This window comes from Gallus gallus, chromosome 2, assembly GCF_016699485.2.
Source record: "Gallus gallus isolate bGalGal1 chromosome 2, bGalGal1.mat.broiler.GRCg7b, whole genome shotgun sequence".
NCBI classification, from domain to species: Eukaryota; Metazoa; Chordata; class Aves; order Galliformes; family Phasianidae; genus Gallus; species Gallus gallus.
The window spans coordinates 1,030,149-1,052,813 of NC_052533.1; the positions used below are offsets into that span (position 1 = coordinate 1,030,149).

The following is a 22,665-nucleotide window of genomic DNA, read 5'->3' on the forward strand; positions in this document are numbered from 1 at the left end:
CAAATAATTAAAAGCTCTATTTTCTTCCTTGTTTTATAGGGGAACAGAAGCTTAGGTGCTGTTGGGTTGATAGTATTCCTCTGTGTTCTTATTGGATTCTGTTTCGTGTCAGTAGGAGTTACTCCCTAAAGACAGTGTGTTGTACAGTTATAGTACTTAGCAATACCTACTAATAGTTAGCAGTACTTACTTTAATTAGCAATATGCCGTACAGCTTGCATACATACCCAGGTGCAATTGTAGTAAATGCCTTTATTTTAGAACTCCTTATTTTTAATTAACCCAGCAGGGAGCAGTATATAGGTGGCAGCAAATCGTCAGGAATCCTTTGCTGTACGCAAACAGCAGCTAACATGGTTTCTCAATTCATCCTGCTTTGATTATTGCACTGTTTGCAGAGCTGTTGGTAGGCACTGGGGATTATTACGAGGGCTATATTTCAATATTAGTTTCAAACTGATTTTCCTCAGGAGTCAGATGTCTCACTTTTCATATTCTGAGGCTTTTGCTTTTAATAGATTAGGTGTAATGCTTCAGTGGCCACAGTGTGTTTCTGCTTTTCTGTCCGTACTACAAAAATACATGAATTAAATCTGCAGAGGTAATGGTTTGCTTTAATGGAGAAGTAATTAACTGTGAATCAGATTGTGATGCTTGGTCATGCAAGGGCAGAGTTTTATGAACTCATATACAGTGTGCAGAACTGTTATTTGAAGGTAGAACCTTCTACTGTAAGGACTTAACAGATTGAAAATGATGTTTTGTTTCAAATCCACTTCAGTGAGGGATCTGAAACCCCGTCCATCCTTTCAGGTGGCTTTGATGTGTTCTTAAAGCAGTGTTTCTTACTGCTCTCCAGTTCCTTGAGTCCTTGTTCCTCTCTAAACTGTGAGCTGTATACAAGTAGAATTTGGATGACCCATCACTTTTCATTTCTTGACTCTGAAGTTTTCATGGGACTAAAAAAAAATATTTAAAAAAAATACGTAATGTAAATGAACAATCCAAGAATCCAGCTGAAAAATTGCTGTACCTGTAGTTATGATTCTGATCTTACAAGTTCCATGGGAATAGATTAGGTTGAAGGAACGCATTCAGATAAAAGGCAACAGAGTCTTTTCAGCTGGACAGACTATTGAATGGCTGCGAGGAATGATTCTCTGCCACCTCAAATATCCTCTGCTTAATGCTGAATCACCTCCAGCAGGGAAATACGCATCACCAAACGGAGCGCATAGAATAAAGAATGAGGATCTATGGTGGAATGGAATTTGTGATCTTTGGGAACTGTGAAAAAAAGAATAGCTGTTGAATTTGACACTTGGCCTTGGATTAAAATCATTCTGATGCTTTTCCAGGAAAAGCCTGATGAATAATGAGTTCTTTGCGAAGGTTAAATGGTGTTAGAAGATTTCCCCGTGTTTCACAGCTTGAGCAAGCAAAATTGGTGAAAAAGAACTTCATAGCAGTTGAGGAACAATTGTTTTGTCTTGGCTACAGACATGCTACTCGTGTTGCTCACACAACCTCTGAATCTGAAGTACACTTCTAGTTTTCCATTCTCCTTGGCTATACAAACGTAAGGCTTGGTGGTGATGTGGAAACCCTCCAGTCCTCAGCTGAATAGTTTCTAAACAGGTAGATATGGGCTGGCCAGCTGTATTCTTACTGGGTAGTACTGGCACCACCTTATAATGAGTTGGATGGGCAGATACTATCCAAGACACCTGTTTCACTTCTGGAAGTTAAGAGCTGCATACTGAGGTGTCTGAACTTCTAGTTGTCGTGTATAAAGCAAACCATTCTCCTTTTCTCAGTGTCAAGGCATACAAATTAAAATCAGAGAAATGACAGAAGGAAAAAAAATGTGTAAACTTGGAATCAAAGACTCAGGAAAAAAAAAAACAAACAATTTTTAACCTGAAGTTAAGGACATGTGGATAATTTCATAAAATAGTCATAGAATTTTAGAATGGCTGAGGTTAGAAGAGACCTTAAAGATCATTGAGCCCCCCCATGGGCTGGCTTGCCATCCACTAGATCTGGCTACCCTAACTTCATAGAAACAAAGAGGGAATGGCTGTCAGAAAGGCAAATAAATGAAACTACCTTACAATAGTAGATCCCATTGTCCAAAACAAGAGATTTATAAAGCACTTTCAGGAGTAAGGAAGACAATTGATTCTCTATTCAACCTTTGTTTGTGAATGGTCCCCTTTGTTATCCACTTCTTCTAATTGCTTCTGCTCTACTCTCCATCGCCTTGCCCCCAGTCTTGGCTGCAAACCGAATGTGAGCTAGTGGTTTCCCTTCCAAAGTCTGCCAGTGCAGATGGATATTTATGACAGTAGGGACTTTTTTATTACTATGTGGCTTGGCCTCAAGATGCCTTTTCCAACCAAAACCTAAGGATCTCAGATGCACTTCATTTCGACCACCAGGAGATAAAGTACCTGTGAGTCCAGAGCCAGAATTTCTCTTCCCGCAGTGGTGTCTCAACCAACTTTGCTTTAGGTGGGCAATCTGCAGTGGTTCCCAAAATATCACTCATTGTTCAGTAAAAAAACCCTTTTCTAGCAGCGCTCTGCATGCTAACACAAATAGAGTAGGGTTAGTGAATTGCCATAGATACCAAGTTCTTTAGTGAAACATTACTCATATTTCATAGAACCGTAGAAATTACAGATGGAAAAGACTTTCAAGGTCATTTGCTTCTATGGCAGATTATTCATTCCTATATATACGATCTGATGTAATACTTTCTTCCAAGACTTTGTCTAGTCTGCTCTTAAATGACTCAAGTGACACCTCTCCCCTGAGAATACGTTTCAGTGTATAGTAGCCTTAATCTAGGGAATTTTTCCTTTATATTCCTCCAGGATTTGTTTTCCGCCCTGTTATCCAAATTGAAGTTGCTTCTCTGGCTGATGTTTCTGCTACAGATATTCACCTCTGTTAAAGTACTTCTAAATAATGTTTATTCTCTTACAGACTTCCTTTTTTGGTCTAAACCTGCTATCATCTGCTTGCATTTTTATCTCTTCTGCTCTGAATTTTTTGCTGTTGTTTTTCTGTGAGGATTTAGGATTTAGCACTAGTGTAACCTGCTTTGAGCAGAGGAGTTGGACTAAGTGAGCTCTGCAGGTGCCTTTGAACCTCAGCTATTCTCTGATTGCAGACTCATGGCAGAAACAGGAGAGCCAGAACAGCCACCTTCTTTTAAACAGATAAAGAATAGTAATCAATATTCCAGTTTTATTTGTGTTTTTTTAAATTAAATTGAAATTCCAACTCAAGAAATCTAGTTCCTGCAAAGTAGTTTACTGCACATTCTTTACCCAATAGTTGTGACTGGCTCCAGTCTTTTCTGCTGGCTTTTTTCCGCTCCCCACCTTAGACTTCCAGGTCAGGGGATAGAGTACCCTGAGGATAACTGGTCTGACTATTAAAGGCAGATATAAAGAAGGCATTGAGAACCTCAGCCTTTTCTTTATCCTCAGTGGTTGTAGTTCTCCACCTTGTCCGTCCTGTAAAGGATGGGATTCTCCTTGTACCTCCTCTTCCTTTTAATGTATGGAGTGCCTCCCAAGGGACCCTTTCTATCAGCGTCCTGAACAGGTCAAAGTTGGTGTAAAAATAGCTTTTCTGGGCATAATCAATAGTTTTAATTCTGTTCTGTTTGCCCAGTGTAATGCTTCACTGCTACTCATAGAATTGGAGTACTGGATGAGATTGTTTTGTCTAAAATGGCATCTGGCATTTTGTTAAGTAATTGAATTTTGGTCCTATGAGATTCCTAAAAGTGCTCATCACCGTGAGGGCCAGTTCTATGACATGAGGACTGAATTCAAGTCACCATGTTTTTATAAGCTAGAGTAGTCATAAAAACCAACTGATTTGGTGTGGCATTTAGTGTACTACCAGCATGCTTGGGGACATGTGACGTGTGTGAGCAATGTCTGAGGAATTAATTTCTCCCACTGTAAGAGGAAGAGGATGTAGTGGGCAATGGTGACACTTCTAGGAAATGCACGCTTAGTCAGAATTCAGTATTTCAGATAAAAGAACGGGAAGGAATGCAGAGCTGTAGCAGTCTAATAGCAAATCACCTTTGCATGTTTCCTTCCATTTCATCTGTGATCTGTGCATAGCACTGGGCATTTCCCTTAAGCCACATGAAGAAGCCACATGGCGTCATCCCAAGCCTTTGTCAATACTTTGGTGTTGCTGTGTAGCCAGGAAGCACAGTGAGAACACTGTGGTAGGCACCTTCAATGAGAGATGAAGCACAGCCTTCCTTGGGATGTGCTCTACCATCAGTGGGGAATGTCTGATCCTTGCAACTAACAATCAGGAGAACCACTGTCAAAAAAAAATGGGGTCATATTTAGGGGTGGAGGGTTTAATTACCCCATATATGAAGATGGAGACAGAGAAACTGCAGTTGTCAAACCACTCAGTAGTGAAAACCTTCAAGAATCTGGAGTTGCATAACACTTCTTATAACATAATGCTTGGACAGGAAAAAAGAGCCTAAAATAAAAGTAATGAACTATTGTGATTCTTGTTTTGTGCCAATGGATTTATGGCATCAGAGCCTCCGACATAACATCTGTGTGTACTGCCATTTGCCCTTTTAGTATTTTTCCAGCACTCCATGGGAAGAGGCACTGTGCAATTACTGGAAATGGCAAATGGCTTCTGTATCATTTTTTTTGTTGTTGTTTTATTTATTTTTTGGAAAGGACGTCAAATTGGAAGTGTCCGGCCTGTGCCTAAAATGCATTCAGTCATTGAGAAGTTGCCTGGCTCGTATGCACGTACCAGGGCTTTAGATCTCAGATTTAAACCAAGAGCAAACAGTATGCATCCCCTTTTAATGGGCAGAACATCACACTACTGGAAGAAGCACAAGAAATTTCCTCCTCCTTAAAAACAGCCCATTGATTGCAAGAAGCAGAAGGAATTTGTTTTCACCTCTGCGTTACTTCCCTAAGATTGCTGTAATGGGACAGTGCGTGTGTTTGCCAGTAGGCTGTTCTCTATGGGTGAGTTTTCATAGCAAAATGAGTTATAAGATCTAGCCCACCCTTCAGTGTAAGTTGTTATCTTCTTCCAGTTGACATCTGACATCAGCTTTTAGGAAGAGAATTTATTTTGCTAAAGTCTGTCAGTTTACTCTTAAAAATTGAAGGTTTCTAACAGGAAATGGAAGGCCAGGAACTTTCCACGTCTTTAAAAATAAATGGCCTGAAAGCTGAAGGCCAAAACCAGAAGGAATGTATACTTCATAGGGCAAGCAAAATGGGAGGTGGTACTCACCTCCAGTGATGTGAATTAATTGAGTGTTGAGCACTGGGAACCCATCTCTGTGCTTTATGCTGTATCTCTTTGTTGATGTCTTGGATCATCTGTATTTAAAGGAATTTTAGGCCTCTTGTTTTACTGATAAGTGTTTATTTTGCTGGTGTTTGAATTGGGGGATGTAATGATCAATTAAAATGTGGTGTTGAGTGCCTTTATAATGCAGTGTGGGAGTGCCATGCCAAGAAATCTTTGATGGGTGTGTGAATGATCGAGCAACACTTTCATTATACTGCTTTCTCTATACTTCTATTGAAGTATAGTGCACAAGACAGTATAACTGTGACTTCCAGGCATCCTTCTGGCACTGTAAATTACTATGCAGAAAAGTCCAGTAGAAAAAACTGTTTCCATTGAACACTGAAAGTAAGTTTTCCCAACACAGTAGCCTCAATGCTACTGATGATCAATGTTTTTATTTTAAGCCGGTTTGTTTCTTTACCTCTATATGCAGTAATGTAAATAGGAAACAGTGGAATGCACATGCGTTATTGTGAAGATAACTGCTTTTTCTGCATGTTCAGCTCTTCTATGTAAATTGTTTTCTGGAATACCCGAAAATCAGATAGGAATGTTCAAATATTTAGAGAAAGTACTGTATAGGATGTTTATAATGAAACATATTTTCTTCCTGTCCCATTTTTCTGCCATGACAGATGACTTCCCCTTTCCTAAGTATTCTAACTGTACGGTTTTACATGTAAAATAAATTTTCCTGGAGCTGTAACCATCTGCTGAAATGGAAATTGCAATAAATGTCCCGACAGTGTTTTGGGAAACCTTAGGGAGAGAACTTTTGAATAACCTCCATCTGCAAAAATACCCCACTTAACCAGAAAACACCCGACATCAATCTTTGATGTCAGCGCTTTCCTCAGCCTGATAGGAATTTCCTTGTGCCTTGAGAAATCAAAGCACTTTGCATCCAGGGCACGGTTCTTCCAGGAACGGGTGTATAACCAACGTCTTTTAGACTCGCCAGAAAGCAGCAGTGTTACCAAAATGGTCCTGGGTGATCTACTGTGCCACAATCAGCTTTATTTTCATTTACAGAGAAGTACTTGGGACAAAAACTAATCAAGAATGCTAACTTAACGTTAGCAATTCTATATATGCTTAAACATAGGCATATAGTGCCATTTTGGACTCTAAGGTACCCAAGACATCTAATGACACCAGCAGGTGTGGTGGACTACCTAGAGAAAACCCAAGTCCTGCTGAAGCAGTGGTTGAGGCCAGGTAGGGTGAGGTACCTAAGGGACCTTATGTAAATCCAGGTGCCTGACTTCCTAGAAGTTGGCACATACACTTAGTTGTCTGAAAGGCTTTTTAAGCTCTTGGCTTGAGCCTCCTGAGTGCTGAGTCAGTCATGAATCAGTTATCATGGGAAGGTTGACACCCAAGTATGTAGGCAACTAAATTTAGGTTTCTTAATCTGCAAATTGAATCCCGTACCCTTTGTCATGCTGTGAAAATCACTCACATCTAAACATTTTCTGTTTCAAGCACCTAATGGGTATTGACATGATGTCTTCCTATTAACTGCTTAATGTGCCAGGGTTTAAGTTTGGAGAAAGATGTATGAGTTGCTTATGACTCTTTTGAACTGTGGCAGGATAATTACAGCAACACCTAGGCTGATTTGCTTCAGCTAGTGCTGTGAAAATCATCCTCTCAAATTAATCAGCCTCAATTTTTTCCACGTATGAAGTAGGAAATCCGTGCTTTAAGGAGCTTAGTACACTGATGGAGATGATCAAAATGACAGAGAGGCGAGGGATGTGTATGCAAGGATATGTAGGTGAAGCAAGAGCATTAAGGTAGATCCTGTCCTTGTATTTGTGATTGCCAGACAACATCAGCGCTTGTTTTCAGCACTTATGTCTGCACTGACTAAATTCATATTTTAATCCTGAGCTTTCTATATAGCAAAGTGCAGTAAAATATAAATGGAGACTAATAACTTTTCTGATAACTCATGGGCTTCCTTGGTCATAATGTTGATGTAGTGGGAATGGTGTTCCTAATGGAAAAGGATAATTAACCACACCTTGCTTGGCCTCCTTCTATATTGAAATTGATTCAATCTGTGCTGCTAAGTGAAACGGATCCAAGGACAGTTCTCTGGCTTTGACTCTTCTTGTTGTATCCTGGTTGTGTTCATATTATGTAGCATTTGACTTTAGATCTCTTCTAGGTCTCCTATTGTGGCTGTAAAATATAATTTTGTTTCCTGTTTGTGAGCTGGTTTGTTTCATTGGAGAGAAGGGGTGAATTGAGCTCTGAAATAATGTCAATTTGTTGATGTATCCTCAGGAGGGTGCTTTTGTAAAAGAAAAATAAAGAGCAGTGTGTGGGGTGATCACATGGTGGGATGTTTGAAGGTATCAAGCCTCCTGGGTTGGTTTTGGTAGAGCAAAGAAGGAGTCAGTCCTGCTGTAAAATGGCAGCGTGCTGTTCTGTGAGCTCTCTTTGGGCACTGCGTGGGAGAATCTTGGATGGTGTGGGTCAGACGCATGTTAGGAAACATGGAAACTAGAAACAGTGTGGATTAGTGGAGATATGTGCTAAATCCTGTCTCCTTCCAGACCTGGCTAATAGCTATTAATGATAGAGCTGTATTCTTTAGCATTAATAGCTCTGTTTTGAAAACCAGATCCAAATGGGTTGACCTAGGAGGAAACGCATTATTCTCTAGGAAACAAGAGACAATAGTTTGCAAATTCAGACAAAACAAGTATGTGGATTCTGTTTGAGTCTAAGTGCAATTCAATGGCATCAGTACTTGGATGAAAAACAGTTTATTTGCAAATTTAGTGTCATTGAGACCACTCCTCTGACCAGGAGAGATGAAAATAACAGCACGTGACAGAAAGAAGTCTGAGTTGGAATCCAGTATTAGCAAAAAGTACTGTTTGTTCAGTGGGAATTCAATACAAATAGCACTGTTGCTCTCAGTTCTCTTATCTATGCTTGCCTGTTGGACATCTGATTTATTTTTACCTTAATCCTTAGTAATGTGTTTTTTATTTGTACTCTATATTTTCTTAATTGTGGCTGTGCACATTTCATCCTTTTTAACACATACACACACAGAAAGAGAGGTGTTTCTATTATTTTAATACCAGAGACTGTCAATGACAGTGGTACCAAAAAGATTTTAAACTGGAAGAATCTTGGGTGTAATATGTGTGTGTGTTCTGTTTTCATTCATCTTTCACATACTGAAAAAGGAAATTAAGTTAATGGAAAGTATGTGATATGACAGCAGTTGTTGCTATAATAATATCATGCACACAAAGGATGTTGCTGAGGAAATTAGCCCATACTATTTCTGAAAGGTCTGTCAGTGCAATGCCATTTTTTCCAAAGCAAAGGCCAGTGGTACAGCACTGCTCTTCTGAAAAAAAAAAAGAAAAAGATCATTTTTTTACAACAGTTATTTGAAACTTTTCATGAGTTCTGAATTCATTTTGGTATGAATTCTACAGGAAGAGGAAACCCATCTCACCTCTCAAAATATAACTTTCTATTTAACTTCTGTTTTCACAGCCAAGCTTAACTGCTTAGGCCCTTCAGTATTTCTGCTTGTGAATTTTTAACTTGTCATTTATGTAATAGAGAAATCACAAGAGCATTCCATGGAATCATAGAACTGTAGAATCACAAAGTTTCGAAAAGACCTCCAAGATCATCCACCCAACTGTCCACCTACCACCAAGATTTCCCACTAAACCACATCCCTTTTGAGCAACTGTTACCTACGGATGGATGAAAAATTACCCTGGTGGAGGAATATAACCCTGATTCTCACTTACATGTTTTGGATATTTAAAGTCGTTCAGTAATCAGTTTCAACCTCATCCTTGTCCTCATCGGGGACATTATCTTATGTCATCATCTTTTGAACTCAGGTAGTCCCATGTACTTGAATACCCTCACAAAATTCAGGGCTGTACATATCTGCCTCTGATGATGAGCAGGCAAGGTCTAACCTCTGCTGAAATAATACAGATGACATTAAGTCAGCGTTGAAGTAGATGGGGAGTGTTGAAGTAGGACTGAAATCCTGAATCCTTTGCATTGTGCTGCTCTTTGCTGACTGCCTTTCCTGATGAACTCCTCAAGTTCAGCTCTCTTCCAGTAAAAAAGTTTTTGTTCTAACACTGCTTATTTGGACAAAAATGTTGATAAACCTGAGCTCTTCTATACAGAATGCATTAAAACCTAAATAAAAGACATTGAATAACTTTATATATTTTTATTTTTGTGTGATTTTACCACATTTTTTTTTCTCATTAATTCAATAAACATTTCTCATTAAAGTGAGCATTCACTTATTTGTTTTTTGATGATTTTAATGTAGGAAGTCTCCGACATCCACTTGGAATAAAGAAGACCAGATGAAAGATACCCTAGAATTAGGTAAGTTTGTTCAGAGTCAGTTTGGCTTTCACCAGCATATTCTTTAGAGAAACTGTAATCAAAGATGTTTGAGTTCTTTTCTTTGGCAGTGCTTAGTTGATTTAGAGTAATTGCATTTGCTGTTCTTTGCTGAGACTGTGTGAAGAAGTTATTAAGAAATAATCAAATAAAGGGTGACTTATCATAGAATTATAGAATGATTTGGGTTGGAAGGGACTTTAGAGAGCATCTTGTTCCAACCTCACTGCTATGGGCAAGGACACTTCCCACCAGATAAGGTTGGTCAAAGCCCCATCCAGCCTGGCCTTATTTATTTTCTGACTAAGTATATAATTTCCCCTACTGGGGGGAGCAGAGATAATTTTTTTTTTCCACCAACTCATTTTATGTTTTTCTTTACTTTCAGTTGATGTTGAGGATGAAGCAACAACTGGAGAAATCAGTAGGAACCTGAATCTTTCAACGCTGCATATGCTTCAAGAAGCATCAAAGGCAATTGATATTTCTCTTGCAAAAGTAAGGCTATGATGGTATATAGAAATGGAAGTGTGAAATTGTCATTTCTGTTGAGTTAGAGCAGCAATGAATTGTTCTGTGTTATCTGCCCGTTTGTGGTTTAACTCCTGCTGTACATACTCTCGAACAGAGTCCTTATTCAGTGTTCATACGTAAAGGTAATATAGGGACACCCAAACAGAATTCAGAAAAATACCAGAAGAGCATGTGGGAATTTATCAGCCGCTTGAACCATGGATAAGGGCTTTAACTGAAGAAGCACATACTATTTTATTAATGGCTCTTGTCAGTTTTGTATGTGCTTGTCTACCTGTCCTTATATCGACTGGTTCACCACTACATCTCCTTTGCTCACCTTCCTTGCTTTGAGCAGAGATGTAAATATTAAGTACTTTTAATTTTTCTTTTCCATTCAGACAAAAAAAAATCATTAAAAAAGCCACAGAGAAAAGATAATGAGGATTTCTTCCAACTTCATTTCTCTGTCAAAGACATATCAAAGTGATGGTGCAAACCCTAAGCAGCCAGTCCTTGTTTGCTCAGCCTTACTTTAGACTGAAAGCAGTTCTTCAGCTTAGCTATTCCTTAGTAGCAGAGTCTGCAGTTGCTCAGGGCCAAGATCTGAATTTGAATTTTGCCAGCAGACATAGATAAATCTCTGAACGACACTGTCTTATACCAGAAACTTTGACAAGCAAAACAGGCTTCTGCCTTTTCCCTGTCCAGCAGGATTCTCTTCTGACTGACGTCAGCCATCAGTAGCCATTGCCCTTTTGCTGTAACTCTGAGGCATTATTTTGTAATGCTTCCATGGGAAACTGCCTCAGCCAATCTGCCTAGCCAGTTTCCTAGTGCTGAGCAATACACAGTATTATGAGTTGAAGTAATATTGCAGGAAAAGGAAAAAATTGCTCCATTTCATTTGGGTGTTGCTATTTACAGTAAGTATAAAAGAGAAAAGGGTGGCTATAGTGAGTTAGTCATTACCCTGCCACACTGTGCCTTTCTTTCTACAAATGACTGCTAGAAAACGTTAGTGCATATATATATATATATATATATTTATTTTTAAATTCATACATCTTTTCTTCTTTTTTTTTTAATAGGAATTAAAAAATCTTCTGTTTGGCTCCAGTCTTTGTTGCTTCAGCGAAGAATGGAAAATACAGAGTTTTACATTTAATAACATTCCTCAGTTAAAATATGGCATTGTACAAAAAAAGGTACTGTAAGTGGGCTTCTTAAAAAAAAAAAAGTGATCTTTGCTTTTTACACGAAGTTTACAGAGGCTGTGTGTTTTATCAGTGAAAAAATAAGTCTTCTAAAGAGTCTTTGCTTTCTTTAGTGTCACTGCTTTCCACTGGATGATGTTACCTTGTCAAGTCTGCTAGGAGAGTTGAGATGGAAGGAATCTACTGAAGATTATAAAATCACAGAATGGCTTAGGTTGGAAGGTACCTTAATCATCATCTAGTTCTAACCCTTCTGACGTGGTCTGGTTGCCAGCCACCAGCTCAGCTGCCTAGGGCCCCATCCATCCTGGCCTTGAGCACCTCCAGGGATGGGGCATCCACAGCACAACCTCTCTGGGCAGCAGTGCCAGTGCCACACCACGCTCTGAGTAAAGAATTCCCCCCTCACATCTCAGCTAAATCTCCCCTCTTTTAGTTTAAATCCATTCCCCCTTGTTCTTTCACTATCAGACTATATAAAAAGTCGATCCCCTTCCAGTTTATAAGCTCCCTTCAAGTACTGGAGGGCTGCAATTAAGTCTTCCTGGAGCCTTCTCTTTTACAGGCTGAACAATCTCAAATCCCTCAACCTTTCTTCACACCAAAGAGGTGCGTCATCCTCTGAGCATCTTCTGGACCTGCTCCTACAGCTCTGCATCCCTCCCCTGCTGGGGGCCCCAGGACTGGATACAGTCCTGCAGATGGGGCCTCATGAGGGCAGAGCAGAGGGGGATAAATAAATAAAACCTAGAGGGAAAAAAGAAATATTACATGTTACGTTAAACTCCAAAAGGAACCATGACAGTAATGTTGCTTCTCACTGGCCCATAGTAAATGTTACTTTGATTTTTCCAGACCCTGCAGGTAGGGAAAGGACATCTCTTCACTTCTTGTGACTCACTGGTCATTAAATATCCTTCCATAAACTTCACAACATGAACGGTAAACCTGAGCGCTCTGTGGAAGTGTCTTCATTTCAAATAATTAGCCTGGTTCTCCTCACTTCCAAAATTCATTTCAACCAAACAACTTTCTTCATTCTGTTCTAACATAAAGTTTTTTTGGGTTCTACAAGAAGATGCTTAGAATGCTTCCTCTATTTTATTTTATTTTTTCTGACTGAGGGGCTTTCCCTGATGGATTGAAGTAAACATTGAATCAGCATATCTCAGAAGATCCACACATTAGTCATGTAGATAATTATGGAGAAGTAGTATGTATGTAATATAAATGAGGAAGTCTCGATGTGACTGTCTTGTGCACCCTGCTCTGGGTGTCCATGCTGGAGCCAGCAGTTGGACCAGATGGACCCGGAGGTCCCTTCCCACCTCAACTGTTCTGGAGGTTGGACTAGGTCACCCAGAGGTCCCTTCCAACCACAACCATTCTCTCACTCAGGGAAGTCAGAGGTGGTGCAAAACTGTCTGTCTGCCATCAAGCTAACACATAGAGACAAGTCTTGGTCATTCAGTGGAATTAAATGGGTTGGATGTTTGGGAATAACCGAGGAGAAGGAAATGCAATGCTATACCATCCCAGAGTCTTTCACAGCAGCCATTTATCTATTTGCCACTAGGCTTAATGTTAATATGACATGCGTTGGTATTGTGATATTTCCAACATTAAGGATTTGAAGATTCAAGTTTCCTTTATTTTCTCTCTTCTGCAGTGGAATAACTCCCCAGTGCAGAGTGGTATACATAAAACTGAAATCTTTCATTAATGATATAAGTGGGAATTTGAGGGGAGGCATGCGAAGAGGGGAGGCTAAATTTTGTCCTTTGGAAAAGTCAAGTTTGTTTTTTCTCTAGAAATGAAGGTAGTTTTTGGCTCATAGGGATCGGAGCATCTTTTGTTTGTTTGCATGAGCACAGAGCAGACCTATAAAAGCAACGCAGTACTTTACATTGAATCATAGAATGACCAAGGTTGGAAAAGACCTACAAGATCATCTTGTCCACCTACCACCAATAGTTCTCACTAAAATATTCTCTTTGATATTACACTCACTTGGATATTATAGAACACAGAATCATATAGAATCACAAAATCATTAAGGTTGGAAAAGACCTTCTAGTCCAACCATCTACCTATGTCATGGTACCCATGGTACCACCCATGCTGCCCGCTGACCCATGCTGGTGTGGCAAGTTCTAGGCATTTTCAGGAAAAAGAGATGTGAAGCACACTACCAGTCAGCAATTCTGATTTTCAGTGGCTTGCGAAAAACAGAGAGCAATAGAGAGCCTTGCAAAGTCATGGATGGAAGGAGAGAGATGAAAGGATGGATGAAGCCTGAATGGAATCACGTGGCTTTCAAACTAGTTTTCTCCAGCATCAAACAGTGCAAGGTGTTTTGTTCACAGAGTGTCCAATTGTTACCCTCAGGGTGGCCCATGTGGAGTGCTGGCAGCAGTTCAAGCTTGTGTTCTACAGCAGCTTATCTTTGGAGACAATAACAGGAATAAGGATGCTCGGTAAGTCAGCAACTGGCACAAGTAATTTCCATACAGAAGTGTAAGAGGATTTTCTGTGTTGCAGCCCCTCAGGAACCTTTTGGAGTTGGGACTTAACTGAGCTTTTCTTTTTCTCTGATAGAGAAAGAAAATAGAGCATGAATGTTGTATTTACTTTTCTTTTAAGTGTAGTGGTGTCACTGAACCTCAAGATGCCATGGAGGTATGATTTCAAAGCAAATGCAATCAGGATTTAGAAGACCATGAAATTCATGCAATTTTTGACACTAAGAATCGCAAGAAGGGTGGAATTTAAAAGTTAGAGCTTTCTATTTTTTTCTTGTTGCTGTTTGATCTTTCGTGTCTAAACCTCTTAATAGAATTTAACTTGTGTGTGTGTTTCTATTAACTTTATAGAAATAGTTTTATGTATTGCTAGCATTGAGGAAAATTGCTCGGACTGCTATTCTGATAATATCAATGCACTTGTAACACTATTATAGGTACAGAGCTCATTCATGCTGGAAAATGATGTCCAAAACAATTTACTTTATTACCAGATCTATTCTGTTTGCATTTTTTGTTTTCAACAAGAAATGCAGTCCATTATAAAAAGAAAAACAAAATCACAAAGCTTTCCTGTGCTTTGTAGGCCCTCCACATGAATTAGTTGTTTGGGCTGTGTTCATCGATAATGGAATGAAACGGGTGCATTTGTCATCATCTCTCTACAGCACATGGGATGGGAGGTGACAGTCAAAGCTTTACTGGGGCCTGAGGGGTCTGCACAGGTGTCCAGACCCAGGAGTGGTTGTGGGCAGGCAGACCTGCAATGAGATGCTTAGTAAGGCATTGGAGACATTGAAAACCAGACTTACAGACTTAGAATAAAGCATTTACTATCATAGAATCATAGAATAACTGAGTTGGAAGGGTCTATGATTGTTACTATTGCTGTTGCTAGGTAATAATGGCTCTGATTGCTTTCAGACCCCCAAACAAAAGTCCAAATGAATGAGATACTGTGAATTAATCACATGAAGATCACCTGCTCCTTGGACTCACCTCAAGTTAGTTAACACTGCTAAATCCATGGAATCAGTGGTATAATACGTGAGCAGAGTGTAACCTCAGCTTAATTCTATGGAGTTACATAGTTTAATTCTTTCTTCTTCCATTCATTTCTTTCAGAAGGTCACATTTTTCTGTAGTTCATCTAAACAGAGCACGCTTTTTAAATTAAACAACAGTGCTTCCCAAATACCTTAAAAGCCAGGCCAGTACTTGGGGCACTTTCTCTAGACTTCAGTCAGTGAAATTTTGACAAGTCTATACACACTTTTTTCTTTTTAAGGAGATACAGAGATCATTTCTGAGAGGTATTGAGGAAAACACTGCTGCCAGTACAGGGAGAAGCTTGTCCAACTTTGCAGATGGTAATATATCAACTCAGAGAACACCTGCTGGTTGGTGCACAAATTAGTTAGTAGAGCAGCAGTTTTTATTCCAATTCAGTAGAGTTTTCAAAGCAGAATCATGCTCATGTCCATGAGATTTCTCATAGAAGAAAATCAATATTTCCAATTGTTAAAATCAAAAGCTCATTTCAGTTTGGAGGGCAGCTGTTGGTCATTTGCTCCTTGATCTGCCTGAGCCTTGGGTTACCCTCAGTAACACCCTGAGAGCTGTTCACTGTTTGCTCTTTCATCACAGTGAAGTGATGTTAAATGCTGGAGAATCATGTAGCACCCAGATAAGTGGGCTGAAGCTAGGTTGCTTAATCTGACCATGAGTGTCCCAATGCATGCCAGCTACAACCTGCCCCATGTACTTGGCAATATTTGCATCTCTTCTTCTTTCCTCTTGTTACGCACGTGGTTTTAAAGTACTTTGTTTTTACATATTTTGTATATGAAAAATGGTACTGAGGTATGATGAAAGTCCCCAGGAGATTTCAAGTTGGCAACTGAGCCCTTGGTCTTTGTGCACAGAAATGCCAGAAGTCTTCAGGTCTTAAAAATGAATAGCAAGACAGGCTGTTTTATTCATGAGATAAACAGACCTTTCTTATGATGTGTTTACCATGGGCAGAAACTTCTTAGGCAGAAAGAAAGGGCAGTCTCAGAGCTTGAAATTAGAAGATTTGTATTCCTTTCTAATTCTAACCTACATTTTTCAACCTTGATGATTCTATGATTCTATGGTTTTCAAAGTGTTGGCTGCTTCACGGTAAGTGTTTGACTTCAGACTTCTTTGTGGTTCAAGAGGTAATTATTACTTATCATTATTATTCTGCTACCTCTTCTGCTACAAATCAATTATAAATGGATTGAGTTAAAATAACTTGCTACACTTCCCATATATTTGGATATCTGTGCCAGAACACAGGCAGAAATAAGAGAAAAATGTGATTTATTTTTTGCTTGAAAACCATCACCTATTATTTCCCAAATCTCACATCCTTCAGATATGGAAATCTTTTCTAAATGAACATTATATTCAGGATTGAAAATATGCTTAATTTTTTTTGTTTGTTTGTTGTTTCTTGTACTTTCTTTTAATTATTGGATCTTTTTACATATTGGGAATGGGTTCTGACATCATTGCTCATGCTGGTAAAACTCTGGGACTGATAACATCTGAATTTCAAGAATGGCCATTCTGGAAGTCAGCAGAGAAAAATCCATCTCTGCAAAGCACAGCATTTATTGTGAATGGCATTTTAGTTAAGTTTTAATAGTAGGTAGGAACATCACAGTGTAGATTTGAAGACAGTAGTTAAGAAGGCAAAGCTCAAGAATGAAATTAAATATGAAGGCCTTTATAAACTAGAATTCAGATATTAATGTATAAAACAATCCTAATACAGTTGCAGCTCCCTGCTTAGAGCCCTTGAGATGCTGAATGGCAGCACTAACCCCTCCCATCGCCAGCTCAGTCCAGTACTAGGTAGTCCTGCTGCTGCATGCACAGGGAGTGCTCTTGTGGCACCTCATCCAGATGAGTGAGCCCTAAAGGTGGGATGCAACTGCACCTGGTGTGTCTTCTCAGTAACCACAGTGGCTTGCAGTCCAACTCAAAGGATTTTTGGAATTCTTTTGACTTAGAGCTGTCTCACTCTCTTGGCGATAGAAGCAACTGAAATACTTAGATGACAGTTTTCCAAGGCAGCTTGCTGGATCCTCCTTATTACCATTAGCGTTACAACACCTGGATAGTCTCTAAGAAAAGTGCTTTTGTTGATGTATCACTTGCTAAAAACCTGCTATGAACCTGTGCATGCTGTGACTGGGGCACTTTGCCCTCACGTGAGTAAGCTCTCTGATACACACTTCGGTGCTTTGCTGTTTCATGCACTTCCCGGACTGCAGCTGTCTCCAGCCCTCAGAAGCTCACAGGACCAAGTGCCTCACCATGGCTATTGCAGACATCCTGTGGCGTGCAGGAGGCAATGAAAAAGCAGTTGTGGCACTGTAAGTAGGAGAAGCAGCTTCAGTTACATGATGCTCTTATAATTGTGTCTGTTAAGTACGTACGAAGTTCACAAAATGGAAGTTCATAAAGATTGTAGAGTCGTGGAATGGCTTGAGTTGGATGGGATCTCTGAAGGCCACCTGGTCCCACTCCCTGCGATGCACAGGGACACCCACAGCTCCATCAGTGCTCAGAGCCCATCCCTTGACCTTGAGTGTCTGCAGGGATGGGGCACTACCACCTCTCACTGCAACCTGTGCAGTGCCTCACTGCCCTTAGTGTATAAAATTCTTCGTTATATCCATCTAAATCTCCCCTCTTTTAGATTGAAGCCATTTCCCCTTGCTCTGTGACACAGATCCTGCTACAGAGTCAGTCCCCTTCCTTCTTACAGCCCCTTTAGATACTGAAGGCTGCTCTCAGTTCTCCCCACAGCCTTCCCTCCTCCACCTGCACAGCCCCAGCTCTCAGCCAGTCCTCATTCTGTTGTTCCATCCCTGGGATCATTTTTGTGGTCCTCAAGATGTATTTGTGCCATGTGAAATGGATGAGGAAGAAATACAAAAGGCCATTTTTGCTGTTCCAATAGCTGGGAGTTACTGAATCCTGCAATATATTTTCACATAAACCAGATTTTGTGAGAAAAGATCATTTATTTTATTAGAACAGCTAAGACTGATGAAACAGTGAGAACAGACAACCTTCTGGAGGCTTCTGGGCACAGAAGTTCTTCAAACTTGAAATAGAAGCCAGCAAATTCAGAGACATTTCCAGTGATATTTTATGTGTTTTCTGTCTATGAAATATTTCCTCTGTGATGATACTGTACATCTGTTCTGCTGCTTCTCCTTTAATGTCACTGCTCTCATATTCCTTCCCAATAAAAACTGGCGTTAAAATCTTAAACCTGTATTTATCCTCCTTTTTTACACAGAAACTTGTAATTCATATTAAATAGGCGGAGGGAGCACAGCTAAAGATACTTCATCAATAAAAGTTCATGGAATACCCAACGTGCATTCATTGTGCATGAGATTGCCTTTAAAGAAAAACAAAAATTAGTCAATGAAGTAATAACACCAAAACTTTGGTTTGCAATTCAGTTCATATAAGGTTTTGATTTCTCTTTAATGTGATTTTGGTCCTTTTAACATGAACTTTGGTTTTGTTTGAATGTTCTCTTTAGGCCATCAGGAAGACAGCAGTTCACTCCCATAGGAAAATACAAGGCAGATGGAATCTTAGAAACTGTAAGGCTCTGTGTAACTCATGCTCACATTTTCCCTACATCCTTCTTGTAGCTCTTCTTGCTTTAGTACAGTGAATCAGATTTCTGTGTATCCCTTGTTTTCCTTAAGTGTTTTAAAACCTTTAATATTACAGTAGTCAGTTGTGATCCAAAAACCAATAGGAAATCACAGAACCTGGTAGTTTATCTGGCTCTGAACTGTCCCACTGCCTGTGGACAACTGGGCTCTCTGAGGTCCTTTTTGTTGCATATACCTTCCAAGCTTATAAACTGTGCCTAATTTTGCTGGTATGCAGTAAAGATTGAAAGCGGGTCCTTTCAGGTCAGCCAGCACAGCCATGAACATCAAGAAGCAGTATTTTCTTCTCGTGTTTTATATAGAATTCTTTGCCTTTTTTTCCCCCAGTTGCTCCAAATGGCAGAATACTTTCCAGCTGTGTCTTTGTTTCCATCTGAAGCCCTCAAATGGCTTTGTAAACATTGATGACACAAGCCAGGCTTCAGTGGTTTAAAGAAATATTACTGGCCTCCTAAATGGTGGAGCAAAAGTACCAACAACTTCTCAGAACCACTGTTGAAACTATTGGAAGTGAAAGCCTGAGTAAATGCAACTGATGCAGCACAAAACCTTGGCTATAATGTGCTCTTACAATAGAAAGGTAGTATTCTTTAATACATTAAAACGATTTTGAACTGCTGGTCATTTCAGAATGCAAATAACAGCATGGTGCTGTGTTGAAGTACTGCTTATCAAAGCTCATGTAGGCACAGCCACAGCGATGGAAAGGAAACCCCAGATAGAGCCAGGGATGTGGTCAGCCATGCATCATGGAATCATAGAGTGACTTAGGTTGGAAGGGACCTTATGGATCTTCCAGCTTCAGCCTCCTGCTATGGGCAGGGCTGCCAACACTATTTCATCTTTACTGCATAAATCCATCATCGCTGTCAAAATAGGAAGATGCAAAAACAGACAAAGAGCTTGGAAGGAAGGACTGGGAGCTGTGAACTCTCCTGAAGTTCATGTGATGTTCGAGTATTTGTGGGGGTATTCTCTGAGCAATAAGAAATACTCTGATAGAGGTCTGCTATAGACAACTCAGCCCATGGGTACAGCCTCCTGGGCTGCTTGCTGCTTCGTTGTTGTTCTAAGAATTGTTTTGCATTGCATGAAATTGAAGTATGTGGATGGCTCAATGAACTTAAAAACAGCAAAAGGTAGCATTTAACTACAATACAGCATTTAACAAGTAACAACAGTAAGAGGTAGACTTCCTTAGATTTTTATACCACTTTATGTTAGTTGAAAACCTTCTAGTCAGATTTAAAATTTTGCTTACTTTCCTTCAGCAGTCGTGTTTCAAAATGGATTGCTCTTATTTCAGGTCGTTTTTTTTTCTTCTATTTCTTCCCAGCTAATCCTGCATAGTGCCACGAGATATGAAGATCTGATTGTACTTCTTCAGCAGAATATTCACCAGGTATCACGTGTTCAGCTGCCAATCTTTACGTATTTAACAGTCTCATTATGGCTTCTGAATGTAATTTCTAACACTCTTTCTGTCAGCCAACTGAAGGTAGAATCACAGAATCATAGAACCACCAAGGTTGGAGATCTCCAAGATCATCCAGTCCAACCGTCCACCTGTCACCAATAGTTCCTACTAAACCAAACCACGTCCCTCAGTACAACATCTGAACATTTCTTTAACATCTCCAGGGTCAGTAACTCGACCACCTTCCTGGGCAGCCCATTCCAGTGCCTGACCACTCCTTCTGAGAAGAAACTGTTCCTAATATCCAACTTGAACCTCCCCTGGTGCAATTTGAGCCCACTCATTCTCATCGTATCACTAGTTACGCAGGAGAAGGGACCAATCCCCCCCCTCTCCACAAGCTCTTTTCAGGCAGTTGAGAGAACAGTAATGTCTCCCCAGCACACACCTTGCATTTTAACAAGTAGAGCAAAAAAGAAAAGCAGTTTCAGCATAATTGAGAACCGTTCTTTCCACTTTCAGTTTTATTTATATTTCTTTAGGATTGGACTTGATAATGTGTTCAACAAAGTAAATACAATTCTTTCCTTTTTCAGTTTGAAATTGGTCCCTGTGGGTGCATCCTTCTGACCGTGTCCGTCATCTTATCGAGATCTATCAATCTGTGAGTGCCTTTGTATATAATTTCATTAACTACAAAGAAACCAAGACGTGCAAAGCGAAAAAGCAGCCATGGTGTACTTAAATCTCTGGCTTTTTTCAGTGTCTTGATGTTTATTCTGATAAATACACAAATGTTACAATTGTGATTTGCACAGTTAATCTTGGCTTTTGTTGTTGTGAGTTTGAGATCAGACTTCAAATAAATCTTTACTGTGCCTTCAATATGGAGGGAATTAAGGACATAGGACATAAACACGAGGCAAGGACAAAATGTATCTATCAGCTCATTTATTCCTGTCCTCTGCTATCAGAGGAGTGATATTTTTCAGGAACAAAGGTTATCTCATGCCACTTTAATAATGGAAGATTATATTTTTTTTGCCACTGCTCCTCTAAAATCTCATTAAGAATCTCATCATTAATGAGTAGAAATTGTTTCAATTCCACTTTCAGTTTCTTCATGACTAAATTTATGTCCTATTTGCTGTTCAGACAGTATCTCCTCACATTATTTCTTCACATCCTGCTGTTCCTGTCAACATAGGAACAGCCACACTTGGTCAGACCAACAGTCCATCTGCCCAATGGCTCATGGTAGTTGCATATAAAAAGATTATGAGTAACAGGAGGAGCATAGAGGGATCTCTACTTGTGACATTTCTGCCTATGTGCTTACCTTTGGTAATTTGCTTTCTTTTTCAAGTTTGAATGAACACAGCTCTGGAATTGCTTGACAGTACAAATGGGTTGCATATGATGATTAATACTGCCCCGTCTTTAGCAGAACATCTTTTTGTTTGATATATTGCAGTATTGTTTAACTTGTTGCTGCCCTGAAATCTACAAAGAATTGCTGTTCTTGTTCCTTTTCTGCAATGTCCAGATAATTTTTTTTTGCTTTTGCCAAACCAAATGTTAATCAGGGAAGCTGAAACAATGTTTTTTCCTGTCCCTTATACTTCCTACATACTGTCTTGAATGAGTTCTGTCAAAAAAATACTGCCCACAGCATGAATCCATCCAGATACAGAATGGACTGGTGCTTCCAGATGTCTGTTCCAACATTTCTCCACACCACAGTCAAAAACAGCAGACTTCAGAGATCTTTAATATTTTCCTCTTCATCCGTTCAGGAAACAACATGACTGATGGGGCCCTGGGTAGTCTGATCTGGTGGTTGGCAATCCTGCCCACAGATTGGGGGGGTTGGAAATCCATGATCTTGGAGGACCTTTCCAACACAACCATTCTACAATTCTATGACTCCATGATCCTATGATTCTGTTCTTGGTTCTTTATCAGAGACTGTCCCATATCCTGTGAGATTTCTGATACACTAGGTAGCCTTGGTTAATTTTTATTTTGAATGGTGCAGTTGTTGTACTACTATATATTTTCTCTCTCCATCTCTCTGTTCCCTCTATGTGTGTACACACACAAGCATGTATATAAATGTGGTATTGACTCTGTTAAAGTGGCAGTGATCACTCCACTCCTGATGTGACTCCACCTTAGGCATCAACTCTAAGTTAGCTGCCAATGCTCTATCTTAACACCTGAAAGCAGATTGCTTCAGGTATCTGTCTTTTTGGCAGGGCTGAACCACTCACTTGTGATGCCCCAATCTCTCCATTGATGATAACAGTAAAGACTATAGTGTGAAATACATCAGGAAAATATTTCTGGATGATTATTAGTAAATCTGGCCTGAATTTACTGATGTAGATATCCTGAGCTCTAAGGGGTAGTCATTAAAGCAGCCTCTTTTAAACATTCCTTGAGGTTTGCTC

At 39.7% G+C, this 22,665-nt stretch overlaps 1 protein-coding gene across 21 annotated transcripts in view; it reads left to right on the forward strand.

Annotated features, from left to right (window-relative positions):
• FAM188B (family with sequence similarity 188 member B) overlaps positions 1-22,665 on the forward strand; it is a 108,128-nt gene that overhangs the window by 10,880 nt on the left and 74,583 nt on the right. For 16 of the 21 annotated variants that reach the window (XR_005857933.2, XM_040696510.2, XM_040696508.2 and 13 more), the window contains 8 exons: positions 9,731-9,789; positions 10,196-10,305; positions 11,412-11,528; positions 13,926-14,014; positions 17,365-17,466; positions 18,654-18,717; positions 20,132-20,197; positions 20,809-20,876. Coding sequence is in view for 20 of the 21 variants with exons in the window: in XM_040696510.2 (XP_040552444.1) it covers positions 9,731-9,789; positions 10,196-10,305; positions 11,412-11,528; positions 13,926-14,014; positions 17,365-17,466; positions 18,654-18,717; positions 20,132-20,197; positions 20,809-20,876 (675 nt within the window). In the remaining variant the exon portion in view is untranslated. The remainder of the gene's footprint in view (positions 1-9,730; positions 9,790-10,195; positions 10,306-11,411; positions 11,529-13,925; positions 14,015-17,364; positions 17,467-18,653; positions 18,718-20,131; positions 20,198-20,808; positions 20,877-22,665) is intronic. The other 5 variants (XM_040696513.2, XM_046927827.1, XM_046927826.1 and 2 more) reach the window with 1 other exon arrangement.